This window comes from Tupaia chinensis, unplaced genomic scaffold (genome assembly GCF_000334495.1).
Source record: "Tupaia chinensis unplaced genomic scaffold, TupChi_1.0 Scaffold000046_3, whole genome shotgun sequence".
NCBI lineage: Eukaryota > Metazoa > Chordata > Mammalia > Scandentia > Tupaiidae > Tupaia > Tupaia belangeri.
In genome coordinates, this window is record NW_006159504.1 from 3,828,230 (window position 1) to 3,854,978 (window position 26,749).

General features: G+C 41.1%; 2 protein-coding genes across 4 annotated transcripts in view; one reads left to right on the top strand and one right to left on the bottom strand.

Annotated features, from left to right (window-relative positions):
* The window catches only part of TGS1 (trimethylguanosine synthase 1), a 52,580-nt gene extending 30,394 nt beyond the window's left edge, over nt 1-22,186 (bottom strand). Inside the window, exons 1-5 of the mRNA XM_006140878.3 lie at nt 21,960-22,186; nt 9,701-9,765; nt 7,482-7,654; nt 6,315-7,140; nt 1,195-1,312 (exon numbers count right to left, since the gene is read on the bottom strand). Coding sequence (XP_006140940.1) covers nt 1,195-1,312; nt 6,315-7,140; nt 7,482-7,654; nt 9,701-9,765; nt 21,960-22,063 — 1,286 coding nt within the window. The 5' untranslated portion in view covers nt 22,064-22,186. The remainder of the gene's footprint in view (nt 1-1,194; nt 1,313-6,314; nt 7,141-7,481; nt 7,655-9,700; nt 9,766-21,959) is intronic.
* An 85-nt stretch (nt 22,187-22,271) lies between these two features.
* The window catches only part of TMEM68 (transmembrane protein 68), a 61,927-nt gene continuing 57,449 nt past the window's right edge, over nt 22,272-26,749 (top strand). For all 3 annotated transcript variants that reach the window (XM_014589977.2, XM_006140889.3, XM_014589986.2), the window contains exon 1: nt 22,272-22,418. The gene's annotated coding sequence lies outside the window, so the exon portion shown is untranslated. The remainder of the gene's footprint in view (nt 22,419-26,749) is intronic.

Consider the following 26,749-nt stretch of genomic DNA (forward strand, 5'->3'; position numbering starts at 1 on the left):
CCTCAGGAGGCAAACCCAGGACCTTCCCATGTGGGTCAAGTTGCATTACCACTGTACCACTGCCTGGCTCCCTCACTGAATGTCTGATCAAGTACATACGAGGTTCCAGGAATCTAAGAGCACACATGACCTCTGCCTTCAAGAATTAGCAGGAACAATGGAGGTAAAAGGCAAGTCTACTGACAGGAAATACAGCAGAGTCGCGTTAAGTTACTGAGCAACCAGAGCTTGCTTACCATTCCTACTGATTTTTTTCAGAAGCTGTATAAACAAAAGTCTTAGATGAAGCACCTCACATCCTGTCAAAGATATGCAGGTAACATCCAAATTTTTAACAATCCACCCTTTCCAGGGCATCTGACAGCATTTTCACTTCACCATATCCCACTTTATTCTCTGCTTTTTTAATTACACTGTTCAGATGGCAGACAGAGCACTGGCTTGGGCAGAGTTGTCTGGGCTTGAGCTTGAGCCATGACTGTAGGGAAGTAGCTTTGAGCAAGTCACTTACCTTGTTTGCCTCAGTATCCCTATCTATTAAATGACAGCATTAGACTGAAACCTATTTTGGCAATAAAAACTAGATAGTATATACCTAGATTTTTGAGAAAAAAATTAGAATTGATGAGAGAGCATGTGAAAGCACACCTCCAATTACTAGTTAAAAGTAGGAGCTGGACAGTGGTGCAGAGGCAGAGCAGGATGCCCTGTGAGGCTGACTGACAGGTGAAAGTTCTAGGTTCAAGTCTGAGGATCTCCCTGAGTATGCTGGGTATGCAAGTGCCCATGATCCAGAGCTGGCTACGGCTGGAGACTGGAACCTTGTTGGGGTGCAGTCTCTCTGTGTCTCAGTCTCTCATTCATGGAAGTAATAAATAAACAGGAAAAAAAGTATATTTTATATATACATATATATATATATATGCATATATACACACAAAAATGATATATGTGTATGTTTACAAACACACACACACATAAAAGTTATAATCCACCAACAGGTATAGGCTTGGACTGGAGATTGGGACCCATCGGGGGTGCTGCCTCTCTGTGTCTGTCATTTACTCATGGAAGAAATAAATGAACTAAGAAAAAAAAATGTCAAATGCATACAGAAAAAAATACATTGTATGTAAACACGTACATATATACACACAGAAAAGTTATAATCCAATGACAGATGTAAGCAGTTACCTCCTCTTGAGCTTGCTTGGCTGATGCTCAGGTGGATCTTCTTCACTGTCATCTCCATTAGCTCCGTCGCTCTGTGGTCTGTTATTGTTTGTGTTTGCTCCTGAAGACTCTTGGGGCTCTAAAGAGGTAAAGACAGTGCAGTGCATTTCTACCTAGTTTGTGAACTCTACTGTCATTTGCAAAGGTAATCAAAATATCTTGGTACCTTCCCTGTGAGGAACCAGATGTGCACATGAGGCAAAGTCCAGGCCACATCCACCTGCCTACCTGTCTACGTGCAGAATCTGGGCTAAAAACATCATAGCTGTGTACATAAGGGTAAAGTGTCCATGATCTATCAATTTAAAAAAGCAAACTAAAATTACTTCTTCATAGCTGTCTGAATTTATCCAAATTAACTCACAAAGTTACCTTCCTGGTGGCAGATGGCAGTTACATTCTTGTGGAATTTCCACCTAAATGACTCTATAGACAAAATAATCACATTGATAAAAAATAATCTTTTTTAAAAAATAATTATTTATTTTTATGTATTCATTAATTTATTTTAATATAACCAGATAGAGAGGGTGAAAAAGAGAAAGAGAGGGAAAGTGAGAAAGCAAGCCACTAGGCCTAGGTCTTGACCTGTGGGTGGCCATGTGGGAGTGTCCATCACCTTAACCACCATGCCACCTGCTGGACCTGATAAATAATAATTTCTAGTTACAAAGCAAATATTTCTATTTCTGATAACTCTTAAATTAACGATGGAAATAACAAAGTCAAGTCCTACCTTTAAAGAGTAGTTTTAACTTGTGGGGGCTCCAACTGAGGCAGCTATCTGTCTCTGTTCTACATTTCAGCAGACTGGAATCAAGTGTGTAGGTGAGACCAGAGGGGAAAGGTATCTGCAAGGCAGAGGAAGTTCTGACAGTGTGGGGACAGACTCCTTCAGGAAAACACCAACCTCAAAGGGTAAAACATACAGTTACACACTAATGTAACATATACTGTACATGATCTCAAGGGAGGATCTAAAATCAATCAAACCCAAAAATCCTTAAATTGATCCTGATGGCAGACACACTGGAGCTAATTACAGAAATGGCCAATCTATACAAGTACCTAAGAGGGGATAGGCAATAGAAGGCGGAGACCGTGAGGAGGTTTACTGTGTTGACAAAGGAATAAAGCAAGAAGATGAGGGAGGAGAGTTAGTAAGACAGGGGCCAATTCACTGACCAATACGTTTATTACAAAGTTAATGGTCAAAGTAAGTACAGAAATGATTAGAAGAGCATAGAAGAGTATCAGAAGATCAATCTACAACTATCAAATAAAAAAAGGATTAAAAATAACAAAGTAGAAAAGAATGAGAATACTGTACTGAGGTTAGCTCCATTGTAACAGTAGGGAGAAAAGAGAAATAAGAAAATTTATAGAGTTTTCCAGAAACTCTCAACAAGATGAAGATCTGTAATCTAAGATGAACAAAGAAAACCAACTGTTAAGGGAAATGTCAAAACTTCTTGCTTCACACAAGAGTAAGGTTCAGAAAAAAGTTTTTCTATACCAAATTTCCCAGCATCAAATGTCAAGGGTCCTAAGACTTATTTCCTCCGCTCCCATTTTTCTAGTGCTATCAGTTGGTGGAACTCTTCTCCCTAGTAAGAGTATTCTCATCTCCCCCTTTCTGGTTAATTTCACTTAACACACACTTCTCATTGGCTCTTTCTAGCCCTGATAGTGATACCAATTTACATAATGAGTTCTTGGTAAAAATCACTTATTCCAGGAATCAGTGAAGTTCTTTACACTAAATATTTTATTGACAAGAATCCTGAGATCAACCCTTCCAGTTAAAAATTAATGTCATGACCTGTTGAAGTTCTCTAAGAACAAGACTTCACTTGTCTTGAATGAGTTCCACATGACTCATAACAGATTCCCTAAGGTCAAATGTGTGCTCTAAGTCACTCTAACAGATTTCCTAGAAACTAATTTGCTTGGAAAAACTAAAAGTTCCAAGTTTACTCAAATTAGTTTTCTGAAGAGATTTCCAAGTTTTCTTTCACTGGTTACCAAGGTATAAGAAGAAAAAAAAATCCTGAGGATCCTATGCAGACATTCTTAATATAAAAGGGTAATAAGTTTGTGGTATAAAAACACAATGGGGGGTGACCAGCAGGTGGCGTGGTGGTTAAGGTGCTGCACACTCCCACATAACCGACCATGGTTCGAGTCCCAAACCTGGTGGCTTGCTTTGTTCACTCCCCTCCCACCACCGCCCGTGTGTCTCTCTGGTCAAATTAGAATAAATGAATCAATAAATAAAATTAAATAAATAATTCTTAAAAAAAAATACAGTAGGAGGCCAAGAACTAGTCATTGCTGCTGAGAACTAGTCATTTCAGGGAAAAAAGAGAAATGAAGATTTTCTACTGATAATTCAGCCTCCAGACCCCAAACTCAAGTGGAGAGGCAAGAGGTATGCCTTCAGAAAAAGACTCCTCCACTGCTGCTGAGAACTGTGCTGCGTGCTTTTTAACTTTGTTTAAATAAAATTTTTTCCTTCTTTTTCTCTCTATTTCTTTATTTCTCTCTGTTTTCTTATTCTTTTTATCTCATCACTTTGCTCCTCAATCTCCACTCACTGTGTTTCTAGGCAGATCTAAGGGAACCATTGCCAAATATCCAAATACTAATTAGGGTTAACATATTCCTCAATACCCATGGGATCTGCTGCACAAAAGGATAAAAACACAACGGCAAAGAGTTTCCAAATCACCTTCTGCATGCGCCTGAACGCTCAGATTGAACTTCAAGAATTAGGAAGAAACACGCCATCCATCAGATGACTAGAAATCACTGCAGGGTCATAAGAAATATAGGAAAGCAAGATAATACCTCTCCTCCAAGGGAAAAGAATAACTCCTCTTCATCCACAGACAGTTCAATGGAAATCGTAGAAATGTCTGATAAAGAATTTAACATATTCATAATGGCGAAGCTAACAGATAGAAGAGAGACAATGAACTACAGAAGAGGAAGAAGAAAGGAGCTGACGAGTTCCAGGAGGTGAGGAAATTCTTGCAAGATCTAAAAGAGAAAATACACACTATAAAAAAAGAATCAAATGGACATGTTAGAGATAAAAGCTGTAATACAGGAAGTCAAAATCTCCCTTGAAAGTTTTAGAAGCAAACTAGATCATACAAAACAATTTAATCTCAAACGTAGAATATAGAACTGCTGAAAAAACTACCGGGAAGACTGGAAAAATTTCCGGAAAAAAAAAAAAAAAGAATAATATACGAGAAATACTAGATACCATCAAACGTCCAAACATCTGGGTAACTGATATCCCAGAAGGCGAAGAGACTCATAGGGCATTGATAATCTATTCCATGAAATCCTGCAAGAAAACTTTCCAGACCTAGAGAGGCACTCGAAGATCCAGTCCTAAGAAATACAAAGAATGCCAAATGGAATCAACCCAAGAAGATCTTCTCCAAGACACATTATAGTCACATTGACCAAAACCACAGACAGAGATAAGACAAAGACTGGCAAGAGAAAAATGGCAAGTTACCTACAAAGGATATCCCATCAGGCTAACAGTGGACCTCTCATTACAAACAATGCAAGTGAGGAAAGAATGGGAAAATATATTCAAAGTGTTAAGGGAAAAGCAATTTTAACCAAGAATACTGTCATGGCAAGATTTTTCTTCATATGGGAAGAAAAGACAACAACATTCTCAAATAAACAAAACCTGAAAGAATTTACCATCACCAGACCAGATGTCCAAGAAGTTCTCAAAGGAGTGCTATACCAGGAAAATTAAGTACACACACAGAAATACGAGTACAAAAACTAAGAAAATGGTCAATCTAACCATAGGGACAAGTCCAGAGTTGAATATTACATGCCAGAATTTAATCGGAAAGATCAAACAGAAGGCAGATTAGGTACATGAGAGTGAAATGGTGAAACAACATTTTATGACTTTAGACTAAAATATTGCTGATTTTCTTCTAGGCTGTTTTCCAGTTTTAAGGATTTTTGTCCTGTCTTAAGCTGATGATAGGTTCATGTACTTACTACCTGAACAGAATCCTAAACTGTTTCCTGCCTTTAAGTTTTAAGGAAAGTTCCTTAGCATTTCTTTGATTTATTAAAGTTAAAACTGCTTTCCTTGAAATTAAAAAATACCTATTTAATGACCATAGTAGCTATATAGCATCAGCTAGGTGCTACCTTATAGTATAGTCATGCTACTCAGAGTTTCATGCCTAAAGTCAGACATGTATTCACAGATATGTACATACCATCTGAACTTGCTATTGAAAGTAGTTAGATTATTTAAGAAATTTTGTGAATCAATAAAACGGGGGGGGGGGGGAGGAATGGAAAACAACTGTAGACACCTGAGATAGTGTGGGAGGAGAGTGGGAAATGGCAGAGGGTCAGAAATAGGGGCAAAATATACATACACACACACACTCACACACACGTGAAACAAGAAATGGAAAATTATTGATGAGAGCATGTATGATTAAGCCTCTATGCAGTATATTCTGGATGGGAAATCACATTTTGTATGCTGTGACAATGCTCAGGGAATGAATGTAAGTTAATTCATTTAAAAAAAAAGTTTCAGAAGAAAATTACAGTGTACTTGTAACTAGAAAAAAAATCATAAATAAAAAAAAATAATACAAGAGGAGGCCTGCAGGTGGCATGGTGGTTAAGGCGCTGGACTCCCAAATGACTGACTATGGTTTGAGTCCTGGACACAGGGCACATAATTGTACATGCCTAAAATCCCAAGAGGAGAATGGAGAAGGAGTAACAGTGTGGTTATCCCCCCTGGAAGTTATTTCTTGCTTTTCCTCTCACTGTTTCTCTGTGGCAAGTGCACATGCCCTATGGCAAAAAACTTAAAAGCAAAATAAAACAAAAAAATGATAGATTAAAAAAATTGAGTGACCATGCCCTATTGGAGGATATGTTTTCTTACTTTCTCTCTCTGGTAAGCACACATGTCCTTCAGAAATTAAAAAAAAAAAAATAGAAAGAAGGATGATTCATTTTGGTATAAATTACTGAGCAGAGTAAATACTCGCTAATCTTACCCTGAGCAGGTTGTTCTCTGCTTCTATTGCCAGATAAATTGCTTTCCTGGGCTGCTCCATTACATGGTTCACTTTGGCCAGATGCAGGGTACTCTCTGGTGCTGCTAACTCCATTTGGCTGCTGTTGACCATCAAGACTTACAACACAATCTAACTGGCTTTGCAGTGTTCCCTCTGAGCTCAGAGTTACATTACGAATCCCATCAAGTATCCTGTTATGATCCTCCTCACTTGGATCAGGGCTGCTGTTACCAAGTATAGCAGGTGATGGGAAAGCTTTTAAGTCAACTGTAATGCAGGTTTCATCTTTCTTATTGTTAGTTTCTGTTTTAGATGAACAAGTCTCAGTATTACAGCTTTGTGAGGAATCAAAAGTCCAACCCTGAGCTTCCCAGAACTGGAATTGTTCCAAATAATACCAATAAAGGTGACTATAATGTTGTTCCCATTCTTCCTTTGTATCAGGAAAGTTCCAAGGTTCAGGAGACAGTATTTGATCTGGATGATTTTCTTGCCAGCTTTGCCATAGCAATTGTTCCCCATACTCATTCCAATACTTTTCCCAATTCTCTGTAATTTCTGGACTTGGAGATAATATATTTTCAACAGGCAGATTTTCTGTTTTAGCATCCTTTTTTCTTTGAAGTTTGGATGTGCCAGAGTTCTCACACTGTTCAACTGAAGATGGGTCATCTGAAGCTAATATGTCATCTTCTTCATCTTTTCTCCAAGATTCTTGCATAATCTCATCTAAGTACTTCATTTGATGTTTTTTCTTTTTTCTTTTTTCCTTTTTTTTAACTTTATTTCTGGTATTCATACACACCTATGTCAAATAAATTAAGCATACAATACACTTCATAAGCTATTAAAAAAAGAAGAATCTAAGTCTATCTTGACATTAAATCACAAAATACTCTTAAACTTTACCCTGAGATTGTACAATAGTTACACAAAGAAGTGACTCTTACCATCTAAGTTCCCAAGAAGAGAAAAAGTCAATGTAGGGCATACCAACACTTGTAGTTTTGGTCATTTATTAAATAAGTACATATGTTTAAAAAGAGACGGAGTGCTCTAATTATGAATGCAACTGACTTGGGATAAAAAAGTTTATGATAGTTTATGAAGAAAACTAAAAAATAAATAAATAAAATAAATATTTACCTCAAAATTCTGATGTGCAGATATCTTACCAAACTGAAGGGGCAGTCCCATACTTCTCATTAGTTCGGCCTCAGAATCAAGGTCACTTTCCTCTAGGTCTATGCCTTTGCTGTCACGTGATTCTGTAGTCCAATGGGAATGATCTTCTTCCTCCTCTTCTGTAGCTTGGTCTCCTAGGGTCAGCACTGGTTAGCTCAGTTTTAAAGAACATTTAGTGGCAGGGGTTTTTTTTTTTTTTTTTTAAATCTTCATTTTAAAGAAGAATCTGAGATCAAGAATGATTATGCAACTTGTTTAAAATACAGGTATGCAAATATTATTATTTTTAAGGGGAAGAAAAAGAAAAAGAAGCGATGGTAATATAGTCAAGTAACAAAGATAGCCAATGCATAATCAAGAGAAAAATGTCTTGCCTAGCTCCGTCACTATCCATCCAGCTGCCTATCCAACTTAATGCTTCTTGAGCGTCTATTCTGAGCTGGGCACTATGCAGAATACTGACGATGGAATTAAGAGGGGACAGGGGAAAATGCTTACACGTTCACATGCCTTATCCACAAAATTATTCAATGCGGTCAGTGGACTTAACATTACTATCATAGGAGCTGTTAACAAGAGAGGTGAGAAGTATGTAAAAGTTTGAAATTTATGAAACTGGAAGATTCTTTCAAGAGTCCTAATTATAACTCTTATTTAAAAAACCCATTTATTACAAAGGAACAAATTTTACTTATTCTAATGTGGTTATCTAATAAATTGTATCATTAATCAGACAAAATGCCATTCAAATGCTCTATTAACCATTTACAGGATGAGAGAACAACTCATTTTCCGTACTGGCATACTCAGTAGGGCTGAACTGTACCCAGCTTGATGGAGGGCAACAGAACAGCGGTGCCAGAGTGGCAAACACGGAGATGGACACATCTCCTGAGTGTGGGTTGTACTACATAGGCTCCTAAAAAAGGAAGGAAGATGCCTATCTAAATAACGAAGAGGATTCCACTCACCATTTTACTCGGTGAACTCACAAAAGCTCAGGAGAGAGTAAAATGGGAATACAATCAGCTAAATTTTATGTTCCTTCTGTGTCATGCATGTTTTCTGTGGTGGAGCCTAGTGTTTACAGAAACCTCCTAAGTACGGCATAGCACTAAAACACATCTCACCTGGGACTCAAATGAAGAATCAGAGATTTGTTCCATCACTGTGAGAGTGAAAGGGTCAGAGATAATTATGATGCATGTACTCGGGCTGACTCTGGCTTTTAACAACACTAGTCTTCTGTCTAGAAATGTAAAAGGTCAGTGTCGAAGGACAAATGGGGTAGGGAAGTCTGAGAGATTGAAGTGGGATCAACGTGTAGCCCAAATCCTCGCTGCTCTCTAGGATAATTAATCCAAATGGCCGCTTCTTTACTTTTGGCAAAAGACTATGCATCTTTGCCCAGAATTTACCTATGCAGTCAGGCATGGCTTAGTGAAGGGACGTGTTCTTAGAAATGTACTGAAGAACAATTTTTGTCATTGTGCGTACATCTTAAGAGTGTACTCACACAATCCTAGACGGCAAAGCCTACTATGCTCCTTCTGTGTATAACCTATTGCTCCTTATGGGACAACTGTGGTATATATAGGTCCATAGTTGACTGAAACGCTATTATATGGTACATAACTATACCATACAATTTTGATGAAGAAACTATATATTATCTACTTTTCAAAGCTCCAAACTCCAGATTGCTCTTATCTAATAGTGACAACTCAGGGAGTAAGCTACACACATGGCAAAAGAGGCTACATTAAGTCCATACAGAAAGTACAGGAAAAGGAAAGATCTTCTTTTTAAAAAAATAATTATTTAACTTTATTTATTTATTTTAAATCTGACCCGAGAGGGATAGAGCAAGAGCGAAAGCGAAAGAGTGGGAGAGTTTCCCTCTCTTCTCTCTGAGAAAGTAAGCTGCCAGGTCCAGGACTCAAACCATGGTCAGCCATGTGGTAATCCAACGCCCTTAACCACCATGCTGCTTGCCGGAACTGAAAGACCTGCTTTGATAAGAGTTTCTGAAACTAAGGACTGTCTAAATTTATATGACTATTTTCTAAGTATTACATTTTATGCTAACAATATAGTACTATAACAAATTCTACATAAATTAATGTAATATTATGGTTGATTTTACCCTAAAAAGGATCAAAAGGTTTACAGTACGTTACCTGCATTGTTGCCACTTCCTCTGACGTAGTAGCCTTTTAGTCCCAAGTTGTACAATTTTCGATCCCTAGAAAGCAAATTAAGCAGTCCTTATTGAAGTAAATTAAACCAAACTCAGAGGAGAAAGAATGCTCAAGACAGGGCAGATTAATGAGGCCATGGAACAGAAAAGCAATCTCCTGATTAATTTTCCTCACCTGTGATGTAAGTGCAATAACACATTTCTCCCGGAGTTGGACTGATATTCAATAGTACATGTAAATTACTTAGCAGTGTTCGACACATGGCAGAATTTACAACTACTAATTATTAAAAGTAAATGGCATTTGTCCTGAATATTGGGGGAAGATTCTGATCTGCCTTATGATACATAGGGAATAATTTGTTCTCTAAATTTTGAGATAAGAAGTAAATGTAAAATAACTGGAAAGATTTGGCTTATATGCATATAAATCCACACAGACCCTCCTCACTCATTTGCAAACAGGTCAAATTAAACGTGTCTAACTAACAATATATTCATGGTCTCAGCAAAGATTGCTCTGGAACAATGAAGTTCTTATTTTTTTTTTCAACCTGAAAATAAATTAAGACAAAACAATTCAGTCTCAATAATTCCTCTTTCTTTTTCTTTTTTCGTCAGAGAATACACGTGTATACCAGAGAGAGCTAGAGAGACAGAGAAGGAAAACGTACCCTCCCATGAGGTGTGGTCACATCACAGTCCCATCTCCTCATTTTTTAAAATGTGTCAGGATTTTGGGCACATACACACATGTGCCCAGTGTTTTTCAAGCTGTCAGGGCCAGGATTAAAACTGCAGAGGGTCATGTGGGATCTGGCTCCCTTAACTACTAAGCCACAGGGTCAGCCCTCACTAATTCTTATAAACGGTGAATAGTTAAGCTTTCCTTGACATGCCTTCTAAATTTTTTCTTTATCTAATGGGATTGTAGAGTACATTACCCCTATAAACCAAATAGAACACTTTTTTTTTTTAAAGAAGAGTTTTTTTCTATAAGACGTGTGCACTCGCCAGACAGAAAGTGAGAAATCACCCCCCAGGTGGGATGGCCATGCTGCAATCCCTTCTCCTCCATTCTTCTCTTGGAACGCTGGGCACGCACACACATGTGCCCTGTATGAATGTTAAGATGCTGGGTCTGGGCCTCAAACTGCAGTCAACTATGTGGCAATCTATTACTACATGGGAGCCATCCAGGAACTGTTATGTCATCTGCGGGCCCTGCTAATAGAACACTTTTGCTATGAGTATCTTCCTACCTGTAATAAATTTGGGTATAATAAACACCATAGTTATCGTCTTTATAAAAATGCTACTTTTCTAATGGAGCTACAGGAATTCAACAAAAACAAAAGGTTTTGTGTACATGATCTCTTTCATATCTTCCTGTTTATTCTTTTGGGATACTTTATAAAACATGAAGTAGGCTGTGACTTGCAGCAGGACAGTGAACAAGGGAGGATGCAAGTGAAACTGTGTTTTGGCAGTATGCCCTCAGTCCCCCAAGGTATTGGGGGTGCAGTGCAGAAGCTGCACAAATGGTATCAGCGGTGTGCCTGTCAGCAGCCAAGGATACAGGACACTGAGGTGGCAAGGTGGACAACAGGCCCGTACGATGCAAGACTGATTACAATGAACAAATGAGGAAATGTACTGAGGACAATGACAGCCAGGATTCTCCTTGCAGATGGTTATGTAAACACATGGTGAGCTTGCTGCTGGATGGTGGGGCAGCAGTTAGGCATGATGCTCTGGAGGGCTGACCCACACAGAGGGTTTTGGGTTTGCACTTGGGGGCCTCCCTGGGTATGCTGGGCATGCAAGTGCCCATGGTCTAAGGCTGGTTAGAGCTCAGGGGAGATCACAGAGTTGGGACCCTGTTGGGGATGCTGTTTTTCTATTGCTCTGTTTGTCTTTCTCACCCACGAAATAAACATATAAAGCAAATAAACCAAATCCACCTTTAAAAACATGGCAGTCTCACACATGTCATCTAAAAACAAGAAAGACTAGAAAGAACTTTAAGGTGTTGGGTCATCATTAGAGTCTATTGTTATAGACAATTAAATTATGGCACTTAAGTTTACATACATAGTAGACACTTAGAATGGTTTTAAATGTGCTACATGTATGAATGCACATATACACATGTACATATTCATGTACACATATGGCAATTCCATGTCAGAGCATGAGATAAGCCTGGGTCACCTCATTGTGCCACAGAGTTAGGAAGCACTCAACGCTGGAAATAACGCAAGCACCAAAATGACAGTAATGGAATATAATCCATTAATAAACTTGGAATCCAGATTCCATGTTAACCTAAACAAACGAGCACACACACACCAGGAGAGGTGGGAACATGCTCCTTACAGAGCGCTAATAATGCAGGGGGAATGAAAGAGACAAGAACCTCATTTTGGCAACTTTACAGAAGCAGCTGATGGGTGAAGTTGTCAATGAAGCCTAGGGCTTGTGGGTTTATTGAGGGAAAGGATGTTGGTACAATACTGGAGTATGCCTCCCGAAGATGCTGATCAATATAATACAAAGGGAGCCGCTATGACTACAGTGGAGGAAGCTGGCAGTCAGCAACATTGCAGAACCTCCTGAAGCTATAGAGAACAGGGCATAGCACCACTTCCGTGGTATTCCTGCTAAGCCATGACCCAACTGCTGAAGAAACTGGGTGGTCCAAGGTTAAGCGAGGTCCTTACTTCTTGAACTGCTGGGACATGAAATTTAGAGGGTAGCTTTAAGAGTGGGAGGAATTTTTCTTGATCAGAGGAGACTGAGAAGACATGAAATATGACAAGTTCCAGTGCAGAATCCTGGATTAGAAGGGAGACACTGTTGGGAACACTGGGGAAATGTCATTTGAATCCACTATAGTCATTATGAAGGAGAATATTCTTGTTTAGGAAATACACAACGAACTACAGGTTAAGCATCTCTAATCAGAATATCTAAAATTCAAAATGCTCCAAAATCTGAAACTTTTCAAGTGCCAACAGGATACCCCAAGAAGAAAATCCCACACCTGACCTCTTGTGAGAGCAGGCCATAGTACAAAACTACTGAATACAATTCCCACTGGGCTACATGTATATGATTTATTTAAAACATAAGCAAATTTGTGTTTACCTTAGGTACCCATCCCCAAGATACCTCATTATGTATATGCAAATATTCCAAAATGAAAAAAAAAATCCCAAACACTTCGAGCCCCAAGCATTTCTAATAAGGAATACTCAAACTGTATTTAGAATCATGTCTGCAGCTCTCAGTCTAAAAACAGACTAACACGTGTGTACAAGTGTGGATGCTTACATATATAATATATATCCTCATATATCATATATATGTAAGTAAACGTCTATGGACAGGGAGAGGAAGAGTAAAGAAATGAAGTTGAGGGACCAGCAGTTAGTGTAATGGCTATGTTGCTGGACTCCCACGTAGTCAACCACAGTTCGAGTCCCGGACGAGGTGGCTTAAACTCACCCGGTGTGAGTTTAAGCCCAAGATCCCGAGAGAATGGAGGAGAAGGGATTGTGGCGTGGCCATCCCCCATGGGGGGTGATTTCTTGCGTGCCCAAGATCCCGAGAAGAGAATGGAGAAGGGATTGTGGTGTGGCCATCCCCCCTCGGGGGTGATTTCTCACTTTCTGTCTGTCTCTGTCTGTCTGGTGAGCGCACGTGCCCTATAGCAAAAACCTCTCCAAAAAAGAAAAAAAAAGAAAAAGAAAAAGAAAAAGAAATGAAGTTGAGGTGAGTAAGAGAGTTTTCTGAACTATTCTTATAAGTTTGAAGTTATTTCAAATGAATCACCTAAAAATCAATGAAATAATATATATTTTTTTGTAATACAAACAACTTATAACTAAAACCATCTATGACCGCAGCATTTCAGTACTTTCCTGTGTTCTATTCTAGGCTTTGTACATAAGCATACAACATTCCCATGTAATTGTATGCACAGTATATATATTTTATTCTGATTTTTTTAACATGGGTTATTTCTTCATGCTACAACTGTATAAAGCCATGACCATAATTATTTTAAGAGTTCTATAATATTCCAATTACAACTTCTTTGTACAGATGATGTACAGAAACTTGAATGCACACATAAAATAAGTATTATCTATAGTAGTGTATAACAGTTTTAGAAAATGAAAGTTACAATAAAAAATTAGTTACTGTATTATGTCCTATTTCCTGCCCTTTTTTTTTTAAATTATTTATTTCTTCCATAGCGACACACACACGAACACAGGCATCCCCACCAGTGTCCCCATGCTGTAACCTGCCCCAGTCTCAGGTGGCCCAGATCAAGGACACATGTGGGACACCTGGCATGCTCAGGCTTTTCTCATTACCTACTTGGACTGTAGCTTAGTTTCTACTGCTTAAGCTCTAAGAGTATGTATGGGAGGGGCTGGGGCCAGCAGATGGCGTAATGCTTACATTGTTGAACTCCAATGTAGTCCACCCGTGGTTTGAGTCCTGGACCTGGAGGCTTAAACCTCACACTGGGCACTTACACAAGTGTATGCAAAATCCCGAGAGGAGACTGGAAAAGGGGTTGTGGTGTGACCATCACCCTGGGGGAAGACTTCTCCCTTTATGTCTTTGTCTCTTTGTCTCTCCAGCAGTGCATGTGCCATATGGCCAAAACAAAACAAGACCAAAAACTCTCTAAAAAAATAGAATATGTATGGTGGTTAAGGCAGCTGGATCCACATGGCTGACCATGTAGTTTCAGTTCTGAACCTGGTGGTTTGAAAAACACAATGAGTACATATGTGAGCATGCCCCAAACTCTGAAAGGTGGCAGATATGGAGAAGGAACTCTGACGTGACCATTTTCCATGAAGGGGGTGTTTTCTTACTTTCTCTGTCTCTCTCCCCACTCTGGTGAACATCCCTGCTCCCTAGTAAACAAAAAAAAAACCAGAAAAAATAAAAATGTATGAAATCTGTAATTAAAAACAAAGAAACACTTTTTAGGTCATAAAGACAAAATTCAATGTAATGGTGACTAGATGATAAACATTTTAAATAAAATTGCTTTAATTACAAGTCAGCTGCATTCTGTTTTTATAGGCATGATATGAAAAACTTTCTCAACATCTGATCTTCTTTATCTTTTCTTATTTGGAAAGGGGTCCTCATATGAGAATTTGCCCCCCACCAGGCTACAGGCTAAGAATTAAGCACACAGCCTTGGCTGGCACTGACGGCCATGTCTGTGATTATTGTACCTGTGAATTTAACCAACTGTAGGTTGAAAATTTCAAGAAAGCAAAAAATGGAAAACACAACAAAATACATATAAAATACATTATGACAACCACTTACATAGTGATTTACAACTATTTATATTTACTATTTGCATTGCACTAGGTATTAGAAAGACAAAATGAAGGAGGATGTGCAAAAGTTAATAGTATACAAACACTACATGATTTTATATAAGGCACCTGGGTGTCTGTGAATGTTGGTACTTGCAAGAGGGCCCATCAATCAATTCCCTGTGGCTCCCAAGGGACGACTACACCCTTCCCAGTGAGCTTCATGGTATCATTCACAGTGCCAGTCAGCAAGCCTTTCGGGCAATGGGCCCAGAGCAAAGGCTAGGCTAGGTCAGGTCAGGTCCAGAGGAAGGAGTAGAAAGATACTTCTTCATAAACGGGAGACAAATGGTGTCCAAGTCTGTTCCAAACCTACAGATAATCTGAGGCAGAAGGATCAGCCACAAAGGAGAGAATGCTAGCTTGTAAACTTTTATGAAAACTGTTTCCTACCTACAACTTATAAGTATCTCGAAAAGCTCCTACTGCTGGGAACTACATATTTCTGAAATCTGGCATCCAAAGCATTTCTCATTACTCTATAACAGTCTTTGAGTTTAATCAGTGTAACTCCATCCACAGAGCAGAATGATTCTACATGAACTAATTTCTCGACCTGCCAAAATACACCTTCACTGAGGACTTGAACCGAGAAGCTGAAGATCTGACCGGCACTGTTGGAACCACAGTAAGATACTGCTCTCTTTAAAGCCCTGACTAAGCAGCCATTTGACTTCTCCTTCTTTTTTTCTTGAGAGACTTTTGCTGTAAGGTACATGTGCTCACTGGAAAGACAGAGAGATAGAAAGTGAAATCACTCCCTGGGGGGAGATGGCCACACTGCAATCCCTTTTCCTCCAATCTCCTTTCAGGATCTTGGGCATGTATGCACACTTGCCTGGCATGAGGTTTAAGCCACTGGGTCCAGGACTCGAACCGCGGTTGGCTATGTGGGAGTCCAGGGACATAACCATTATGTCATCTGCTGGTCCCAGCACTTGACTTCTTACATCATACCTCTGAATTCAGCAATCGTCACCACCATTCCTAAGTCATCTTTTTATCATAGTATCCAACCCCTGGGTGGCTGAAATACATGCTGAATAAATCTTGGAAATCTCTGATTAGCAACTTCTCTACTGTGAAGGGAGTGTAGATCAGTTTCATTTTCAAGCAGTAAAAAGGAGAAGGTATCCTTTCGGGAAATACTGAAATGGGATCATAGAATTTATATGACTTCCCCGAGGCTGTGTCCCTTATTTTTGGTAGTTCTGAAATGTGAAACCAGATGCAGTATTCTGTCCATGAGGTCAGAACTTTTAAATTGTGGCTCAGCAATCTGTTTGGGGAGAAATACAACAAATGATTCTGTGGTACTATATATGAAACACTGGAGACCACTGTCAGACACACAGTTACACCAAGTACGGTCAGAGGTAAACATAGGCTCTGCAGTTTCCAGAATAGTTCCCCATTCTGAACTAATCTAAATTTAGTATTTCAACGGGGCACCAGCTGTTCTAGTGACTTTAAGATACTTAACTACTTTAGTCAGGAAGAGTGGATGAATATGTTCTATACCAACTGATGAGATACTGTAAAAGCTTTGGATTCTTGAGGACCTAGGATAGACTTCCAAGACTACCACTTACCAGCTACGTAATTTTCTTTAGGTATTACTGAGACTCAGTTTTCTTTCTTTCTTTTAGTACCTCTTTTAATTTCCTTTCTTGTCTTTATTTATGATAGAAGTTGTGCACATGCACATGAGAGGGGCACCTCCACAGGATCTATGATGCCATGATCTCCCCCTTCCAGTCCTGCAGCCCACTGTATTTTTGGGCATGTGTTTCAGATCCACCAGGCCAGGGAACTGAACCATGGTTGCCCCGTTGGGTCTAGCCTCTCTCGAGCTGCACATTAGCACTGTGGCACAAGTCGGCCTGAGACTCAAATGTTCTTTCGGAATACAATAAGGATAACAAGATATAACTTAGGGGCCGATGAAAGACTTAAATGAAAACACATTTTTTTTCTTAAAGAAAAAATGATTATGACAATTGTTAAATAGAAAGGAATATTGTGATAGGTATCAAGATTATGGCAATAGAGGAGAGAACTCTGGCTCAACTCGTAAAACAACAAAGACAGCTGGAAATACACAGCCAAAGAACTGAATAAGGGGTCAGTGAGTGGAAATAACAGAGAAAACAGCAAGAGTGAGGGGAGTCCTGCTAAACTACAATTGGGCCAGGCAGGCCGAAGACAAAGCCATCCAACAGAGGGCTCAGAGGAGCCTGTGTCACATTTCATCAAGGAAAAAGTCTGTCAGAACAAGATGTAAGACACTAGTGGTAGCACTTAATTGTCAGGACTCAATCCAGGGGATTTTGCCAATTCCAGTAGGTATTTTTTAGCCCTCATTTTGCTTGTGTTTTAGTGGCTTTCCTAGGTTGATTACGCCTTCATTAAAATGCATATACTTGGATTGTCTTCTATTTCCCAGTTCATCTATCTTTTTCTTCTGTCTTTAAAAGAATGAAAGGATTCCCCAAGGACAGATCTTACCCTCCTCACCCCACAATGAATGGCTTGATGACTATCTAAATGAGTATGCCTCAGTTTTTAGTCAATTCTAAACGGACATATCCAGCTACTTGTGTCATCTATCCTGGGCTATCTCACAAGAACCCCTAAATCATAATGTGCAGAATTGAACTAGGTGGCACAGCAGCATTCTCTGCTGTGTGAGGCTGACTCGGAAGGGAGAGTTCGGTGTTCACACCCAGAGATGTCACCTGAGTACATAGGTATGCGCAGGCCCATGATCTGGGGCCAGCTGAGGCTGTGACCAGATTATGGGCATTCAGACCCTTTTGGAGGTAGTTTGTTTCTTGCTCATGGAAGAAATAAACTTAAAAAAAAAAAAAAAAAAAAAAAGATGGAACTCATGATCGCTTCACTGCTGCCCCCAAATAAAACCCATGATTCTCCAGTGCTCTCTCTCAGTGAGAGGCAGCAAAGCATGCCAGAAACCAGGGAGTTATCCTTGATCCCATCTCTTTCTTCCTATCTTACAGTTTTTCATTTTCCTCCAATTCTCGACCCCAATTGTTTTTCTGTCTCATCCTTTCTCCAGTCACCTATCATAATCCCAACATAATCTCCTGCATGGACCATGATCTTAAGTGGTTCTTCCTCTAAACCATACTCCACATTGCTGCCAGCGAACTCTTTTAGAAACGTGCACCTGGGGGGCAGAAGCAGCACAATGGCAATGCAACGATATCCACAGACGGTCTCCTGTGTCCCAGGATTTCTCTTTATGTGCCGAGTGGATATACCCCTGATGTGGGCTGGCTGAGCCTGGGGTGGATTGTGGCACGAGGGTCCTGTTAGGGATGCTATATCTGTCTCTCTCCAAAGAATTAAACTTCAAAAAATGCAAATCTGATCATGTCATTCCCCAATTGAAGGTTTTCCAATATTCTGGAAAAAAAAAAATCATTTTTGCAAAGAAAAACAGGTCATAACTTTCCTGACAACGTAACAGATCCTCCTTGACTTATAATGGGGTTACACTCTGGTAAACTCATCCTAAGTTGAAAAATACCGTAAGTTGGGAACCAGCAGTTAGCTTAATGGCTATGTCACTGGACTCCCACGTAGTCGACTGCGGTTAGTGTCCCGGACCCGGTGGCTTAAAACTCACGCCGGGCGCGTGTGCGTGCATGCCCAAGATCCCGAGAGGAGAATGGAGGAGAAGAGACTGCGGCGTGACCATCCCCCCTGGGGGGTGATTTCTCGCTTTCTGTCTCTATGTCTCTCTCTGTCTGTCTGGCGAGCACACGCGCCCTACAGTGAAAATCTCTCCAAAAAAAAAAAATACCGTAAGTTGAAAATGCATTTAATACCCCTATCCTACCAAACCGCATAGTTTGGCCTAGCTTACCATAAATGTGCTCAGAACACTTACATCAGCTTACGGTTATGCAAAATCATCTAGCAACACAGTATGGTGGGGAGTACTGGGGTTTAACCTTCATAATCATGGGGCTGACTGGGATGTGGGCCAGTATCACAACAGAGTATCCTACTGCATATTGCTAGCCAGGAAAAGATCAAACTTCAAAATGAAGCACTGTTTCTACAGAATGCTTCTGCACCATTGTAAAATCGGGAAATCCGAAGTCAAACCATCTCAAGTCAGGAATGTCTATGGTCCTATGTTTGAACCCTCACTCCCCCACCCACGCTATCTCTATCTTCCTTTCTCAGTCATTTTATTCAGTGTTCTGGGTTTTCTTTTGCTCTTTCAAGATCTTTTACACAGAGTTCAACCTACTGGGGATGCTTCCTCTCACTGGGACCACAGTTTTACTTTAGAATTCTTTCCAAAGGCTACTTCCTCTGAGAAACTTCTGTGACCCTGGGAAAGGTTGTTCTCTATCGCAGCATCCTGCACACCTCGCTCACAGCGTTTGTAACTATACTTAACCACGTTATTATGAGCCAGCTGCCTTAATACTGATCTCCTCTGGTAGCCTCTGTCTTGTACTCCAGCGCCTCACAGCGTACGTGCTGCACGTAATGACCGAGTTACGTTCCCACGACTAGGCCATTAAATAAATTTGGTCGATAAGCGAGGAGCATAAAGATGAATATCTTGTGCTCCGTTGTGGCATCACGGAGTACGTACTTTCCAATAGGTATCCCGTGATACCACACTAGAATAATGTAATTCTATTCCTACAACAAGCATACATTAGGTAAGCCCGGAAAGAGACAACACAACATAAATCCGGTGTAACAGTTTTTATTTATTCTGAAAATTACTATTTGTACATAATAAAGTACAAATTTGTAAACAAAATATGTAGTCCTCCATGACTGCAAATGCTTTGTGTAGTCATACCACAGGGCTGCAGACTGTGGAAGGAAAGAAGACTGAGATTCCTAGGATTCACATAGACAGGGCACATTTCAGGTTGCAGGTCTGAGCAGTGCCACCTACCCTTGCACAGGCAGGTCGTTAAGTCCGAAGTGCTTGTACTCGATCCACGGGAGCACAGAAAGCACTCACTGATTGAACGCACAATAACATACATGCCTGACTACAGAGGCAATGATGATTTTTACATTAAATATAATGTAATGACTAATTTCTTTTTGGATTAATTTTTGGATCACTGCATAATCACACAGTAAAAAAATAACTCCTCAAACTTAAATTCTACTACATTAAACTATATTAAAAACCTATCACATTTCTTCACTTTCACACAGATTTCAGTCTAACATTAGGCATGTGTGAAATTAGGGTAAGTATACTGTGTTGGAGATAAAAAAGATTTTTTGAGAGGTTTTTGCTATAGGGCATATACGCTCCCCAGAAAGAGACAGAAAGACAAAAAGCGAGAAATCACCCCCCCCCAGGGGGGATGGCCACACCGCGATCCCCATTCCCCTCTCGGGATCTTGGGGGCACGCATGCACAAGCGCCCAAGTGAGTATAAGCCACTGGGTCTGGAACTCAGACCGCCATCAACTACACGGGAGCCCAGCAACATAGCCATTATGCTAACTGCTGGTACCGAGATGAAAAAGATTTAAGTGGTTTAACTCATGCATTTATCCATAATATAAAAAAGACAATCCTCAGAATTCTATTCTCTAATTCTTTTTTCCCCTATGTACTGGTTATTTTCCATGCATGACGATTTCTACTTGAAACAAAAACTTCCCTCAAAATAAAGACATCTCTGGAAAACTGATACAGTTTTAAGCCTCTTATCTCAAATGGCTTCAGTCTCTATTCATGTGTATTGGAGCTGGAACAGATTTTAATGTTTTGAAAAAGATGTTAAACAAAACCAGTCACTCAACTTTCACCTTAAGATGGATGTCACATCCATCGGAAATTCCATTTTACATTTTATCATCCCCCAATTTTTAGATGCTCCCTTAACTTATTACACCTGTTAGGAGCTGTTAGGGATAAGCTTGGTTAGGCAGAGAGATCAGGAAACTAGCCTGGAGCACAAAGAAACTTTAAGGAAGGGCCATATGACCAATGGTATTGTGACATCCATCCGTCTAACTCAAAAATAACTCCCTGCAGGGACCAGCAGTTAGCGTAATGGCTATGTCGCTGGACTCCCATGTAGTCGACCGCGGTTCGAGTCCCGGACCCAGTGGCTTAAACTCACGCCAGGTGCGTGTGCGTGCGTGCGTGCCCAAGATCCCGAGAGGAGAATGGAGGGGAAGGGATTGCGGCGTGGCCATCCCCCCTGGGGGGTGATTGTTCCCTTCTTGTTTGTTTGGAAACCGAAGGATAAAAAAAAAAAAAAAAAAAAAAAAAAAAAAGAAAAACTCTCCAAAAAAAAAAAGGAAAAAAAATAACTCCCTGCAGCTTGACACTTACAAAAAACAATAATGAGGAATGAATAAATAAATAAGAGGCACATATTTTAGATGAATAGAGGACCTAAAAGGGGGAGGCTGGACCGGCCTGCCTCTCCTGTCACTGGCCGGATCCGTCGGCGGGACGCGTCTCTCTCAATGAAACCGTACTCAAGAGTTTTTTGTCCTGCCATTCTTTGCTGCGACGGACAGACTCGAACCAACACGAACACATCAGCTACCACACTTTTTCGTAGCACTCTACCATGTAGACTGTCCTTCAATTACTAATAACGGCAGTAGCGACCACTCCGTAAAGACTGAGCGTTTTTCTTTTTCGTTTTCCTACAAATCACCTTGCCCGAGGGTTAGTTTTCTGCCTGGCCTCGAGGATCACATACAACGACACGTGCACCGCCTCCACTGCTGGGCAACGACCGTGCTGGAAATGAAGGGACACACGCTTCTACTTACTCCACAAACGCCCTGGAGCAGAGGCAGAGGATTTTACAATCCTCCTCCCGGTCCTCGATGAAGAGATACATTTCGGCCACGCGGCTCCACTTCTCGCAGCACATGTCTCCACCACCGCCCGGGCCTCCGCGACGCTGCTGGGGACCAAGAGCAGGGAGGACTCGCTGATGCCGGGCTGCGAGAGACAGCGACAGGCCCGGGGCCGCTCGCGCCTACCGCGAAAGGGGCACCGCCGTCACCGGAAGTGCCTTGGGGCAACCACGGGAAGAGGCGGGGCGAGGAGCAATGTCACACTTAATGCAACCCGGCTGGCAACCGCTGCTCTTGGCGTCTTCCTTCCTGGTTGCGTGGAGGAAACCGGCCGAGCCTATCTCTCCGCCTCATCTGCAGCTGAGCCTTGGAGGAGCTTCCGCTGCCGTTCAAGGGTCTGGAGAGCCGGCCTTCCCCGGTCTGTCCGAGGTGCGTCGGTCCAGGGCTTGGCCTCCGCTCTCTGTATCAACCGGGCGCCCCGCAGCGCGGGCGGTTCGCGGGGTTGGGAGCAGCAAAGGCCGTTTCGCTGGCGTCGCTGCGGAGTCTGGACGGGCAAGGTCGGCTTCTCGCTGGGCTGGATGTTCGACCCGGCGCCCGCGTGGAGGGGACGGGAGGTCCTCCCTGGGTCTCCACGAGCCAGGTCTCCCATCCCGCATCACCCTTCGCGCTGCAAACCCTCCGGTTCGTTCCGCGTGGTCTAAACTTGGCAGGTGGGGCGAGGTGTGGCCAGCCTCGCGGGAGGCCTGTCGCATGTCCAGAGACTTGCCCGAGTTCAGGACCCGGTTCGAGCCTCTTGTGTGTACAAGCGAAAGGAGAGTCCGTGGTGACCACAAGGAAAGTGGGAGCCCGCGTGGGTACTCGCTGAGAGTGTTTGCCACTAAACTGCTCGGGCTTGGAGCCCTGGTTTCTGCCCCTTTGCTCTGTGTGACTTGGGCTTATCCTTTGCGGGTCTCATTCTATCACGAGTAAAATAAGGATGATACAGTAACTGCGTCTTGCGGTGGTAGGAAGGACCAAGTGAAACAATGTATACCCAACCTCTCGTTGGTGCTTTTGATGGTTCGAGCTGGTGCACACACCTTGGACATGCCGGGAGCTGTCCCAATCCTTGGGGTTTTGCAGCCTGTAGAACAGGTCTCTGCCTTCAAGGTGTTAATTATCTGAGAAGAAAAATTACATGTGCACATAAAAGCGATGGAGAAAACTGGAATATCTCTGCTGGATTTGGAAAAAAAAAAAAAAAACACTTGGCATTTGATGTGTGGTAGTCGTTAAGACTCCCGCGGTAGTTGCTTTTTTGGAAACAAGTTCAAACTTGGAAGTTCTTGGAGCAGTTAGGGCTTGGTTTGTGTGTTAATGCCGGGATGGCATTGGTACTTACTTAGACCGTGTAAAAACAGGTGGAATCCAGACATCTAGAAAGGTCACTAGTGTGAGGACAGCAGGTGGTGTAGGTTAGGCCCAGGACTCCCACATGGCCTACTGGTTGGAGCCCTGGACCTGGTGGCCTGCAAATCACACCTGGGGCACCTGTGTGGCAGGTTCCAAAATCCTAGGAGAATGGAGGATTGCAGCATGGCCTTCCCTCGGGGGTGATTTCTCACTTTCCCTCTCTCTGTCTCTCTTCAGATAACACAGGGGCCCTATGTCCAAACCTGAAAAAAAAAAAAAAAGAAATAAAAAGAAAAGAAATGGTCACTAGTATATTAGCTGCATTTACTCGTGGGTGGAAATACTGGGTTAATTTTCACATGAAATGCTTATTCCAACATATTTACTGCTGCCCTACCTTGGGGTCAGAGAGATGCTGGTTTTAGTGATTCAACAGGATAAGAATACTGCAGTTTCAGATATAGCAGTATGGACAGGCAACAGTACTGGGATGAGTGGGTAGGTCAAGGAAATAAGAGTAGAATACTAGAAGTAAAGTAGAAGACGTTAGAAGTTGAAGGGTATTCTAGGATTTAAAAAACATCCTTGAAAGGTTGTTCTTCTCATACCTTGAGTTGGAAGCTTGAAATGCAAATAATGTTTTAAAGATAAAATGGCTGGACTTGCTACATACATCGTAACTTAAATATTAGATACTGCAGCTTTATTCACTAAAATTAATTTGTATTTTGGCGAGCATGTATTTTTTGTTCTTCTTCTTTTTTTTTTTAGTTTTGTCAGAGGGAATGTGCACTAGCTAGTCAGGAATGAGAAAGCACCTGTCTTATGTGAAGGTCACTATGCAGTCCCTTCTCCGTCTCTCCTTCTGTTCAGGATTTTGAGTACTCAGGTACATGAGTGCACTGGGCATGTTTATTTATTTATTTATTTTTTTTTTGAGAGATTTTCACCGTAGGGTGCGTGCGCTTGCCAGACAGACAGAGAGAGACATAGAGACAGAAAGCGAGAAATCACCCCCCAGGGGGGATGGTCACGCCGCAGTCCCTTCTCCTCCATTCTCCTCTCGGGATCTTGGGCACTCACGCACACGCGCCCGGTGTGCGTTTTAAGCCACCGGGTCCGGGACATGAACTGCGGTCGACTACGTGGGAGTCCAGCGACATAGCCATTACGCTAACTGCTGGTTCCCCACTGGGCATGTTTTTGAAGTGGCTCATCTGGGATGCGAACCACCCAGTCAGCCATGTGGGATCCAGCAGTCTTAACTACCACGCCACGGGCTGGCACTGAAATAGGTATTTAAAAACAGGTAAACAGGGTGAGTATCTCTTATCCGAAATGCTTAGTATCAGAAGTGTCATGAATTATCTTTTTTTTTTTTTTTTTGAGTTTTTTGGACTTGGCATACACATAATGAGACATCCTTGGAAATGGAACCCAGATCTAAGCACGAAATTGATTCATGTTTCATATACACCATAGGCACCTAGTGTGGAGGTAATTTTATACACTTTCTGTATTGTAGTATTTTGACAGGCAACCTGTTGCAAGAGACAAGGCGTGTGAGTTTCTATTTGTGGCATTATGTTGGAACTCAAGGTTTTAGATTTTGGAACGTTTTGGATTTCAGATTTTCAAATGAGGAGAGCTCCATCTCTTTCCTTAAGGTTTTGTAGACAATACACAAGTCATTTGTTCTGATTTCTTAATTTTCTGAAATATTCTGATTTTAAATATCAGTAACAATCAGCTACAGTAAACGTTCTTTACTATCTGTGTCAATATTGTGAAATTTCAGGTTCTCAACTTTCTCTTAGAAAAGTTACATGGTTTTCAGATAGAAAGGTTGAATATATTATCTGTGATGCATAAGATTCTGTTTAAGTGTGGATTTTGGAGGGGGGTTGCAAGTAAGCTAGATTTTGATAAGTAGTCTTCCTTTCTCCGCCGTCGTGGTGTATGTGATCCACGTGTTTTTTGCCAAGTCTTCTCACAAAGCTTTCAGAATCAAGCGGTTTCTGGCTAAGCAGAAGTAAAATCATCCCATTTCTCAGTGGATTTGAATGAAACTGGTAATAAAATCAGGTACAACTCCAAGAGGAGACACTGGAGAAGAACCACGCTGGGTCTGTGAAGTACTGGACAGGAGAGGGTCCCTGGTTTATGCCGTACCAAGGTCACTGTGGTCTTGGCACACAAGCTGAAACCAGTCACCTCTGCCTGGACACTTGGGGTGTTTTATTGGAAAAAACGATGCTTCACTTTGTTTCTAAGTTCTGTATTGGTGGGTTGGTTCAGTAATATGTGAGACCTTTGAAAAAAATTTTTTCGATAAGTAAAATACTATATTTTTCTGCAAACATCTTTCAACACATACAGCATTTTATTGGATAAAATGATAAAGCATCAAGTACATTCTTGTCGTAAATTGGAGGGAGGAAGGCCAGGCGGAAGTACAAGGGAGTTTTCAAAAGTTTCATGGAAAATATGTATTGTGAAAAACCATGCATGGATTTCAGTTTTTTGGCACCAAAATAAACACATACTTTAATTCCATGTTCTCATAAATGTTTTGAAATCTCCTTGTAGAGAGAATAGAAACTGAATATTAATATTTTCAGCTTTTCTGGCAAAAAAAGAGAGATTAACAAAAGGGTAATGAAAACCAGATTAAATAGTAGGAGAGGGGACCAGCAGTTGGTATAATGGCTATGTTGCTGGATTCCCATGTAGTCGACCACAGTTCTAGTCCCAGACCCAGTGGCTTAAACTCATGCCAGGTGTGTGTGTGCCCAAGATCCTGAGAGGAGAATGGAGGAGAAGGGATTGTGGCGTGGCCATCCCCTAGGGGGTTGGTTTCTCGCTTTCTGTCTTTGTCTCTCTCTCTCTGTCTTTCTGGCGAGCACATGTGCCCTATAGCAAAAACCTCTCAAAAAGAAGAAAAAGGGGAATGGATTTTACAATAATTTTGGTTCTTGGCCTGCACTGGATTAATTTGATAAGTTTTAGGTGGTATATCTAGCTTTCTGTGTGTAACTTTTGTTTTCTGCAAAGAGGTTGCACTCATTTGAGTTTTTAAGGGGTTTTTTTGAGAGATTTTTTACTATAAGGCATGTGTGCTCACTGGAGAGAGAGAAGAAAGAAAGTGAAAAGTCACTTCCCACGAGGGATGACCACACCACAATCCCTTCTCTATTCTCTCAGGATTTGGGGCCCATGCACACATGTACCTGGTGTGAGTTTCAAACCGCTGGGTCTGGGACTTAAACCGTGGCAGTCATGTGTGAGTCCAGTGCTTTAACTGCTACACCCCTTGCTGGCTCATTTAAAAAAAAATTTTTTTTTAATTTTATTTATGATTTTTTTTT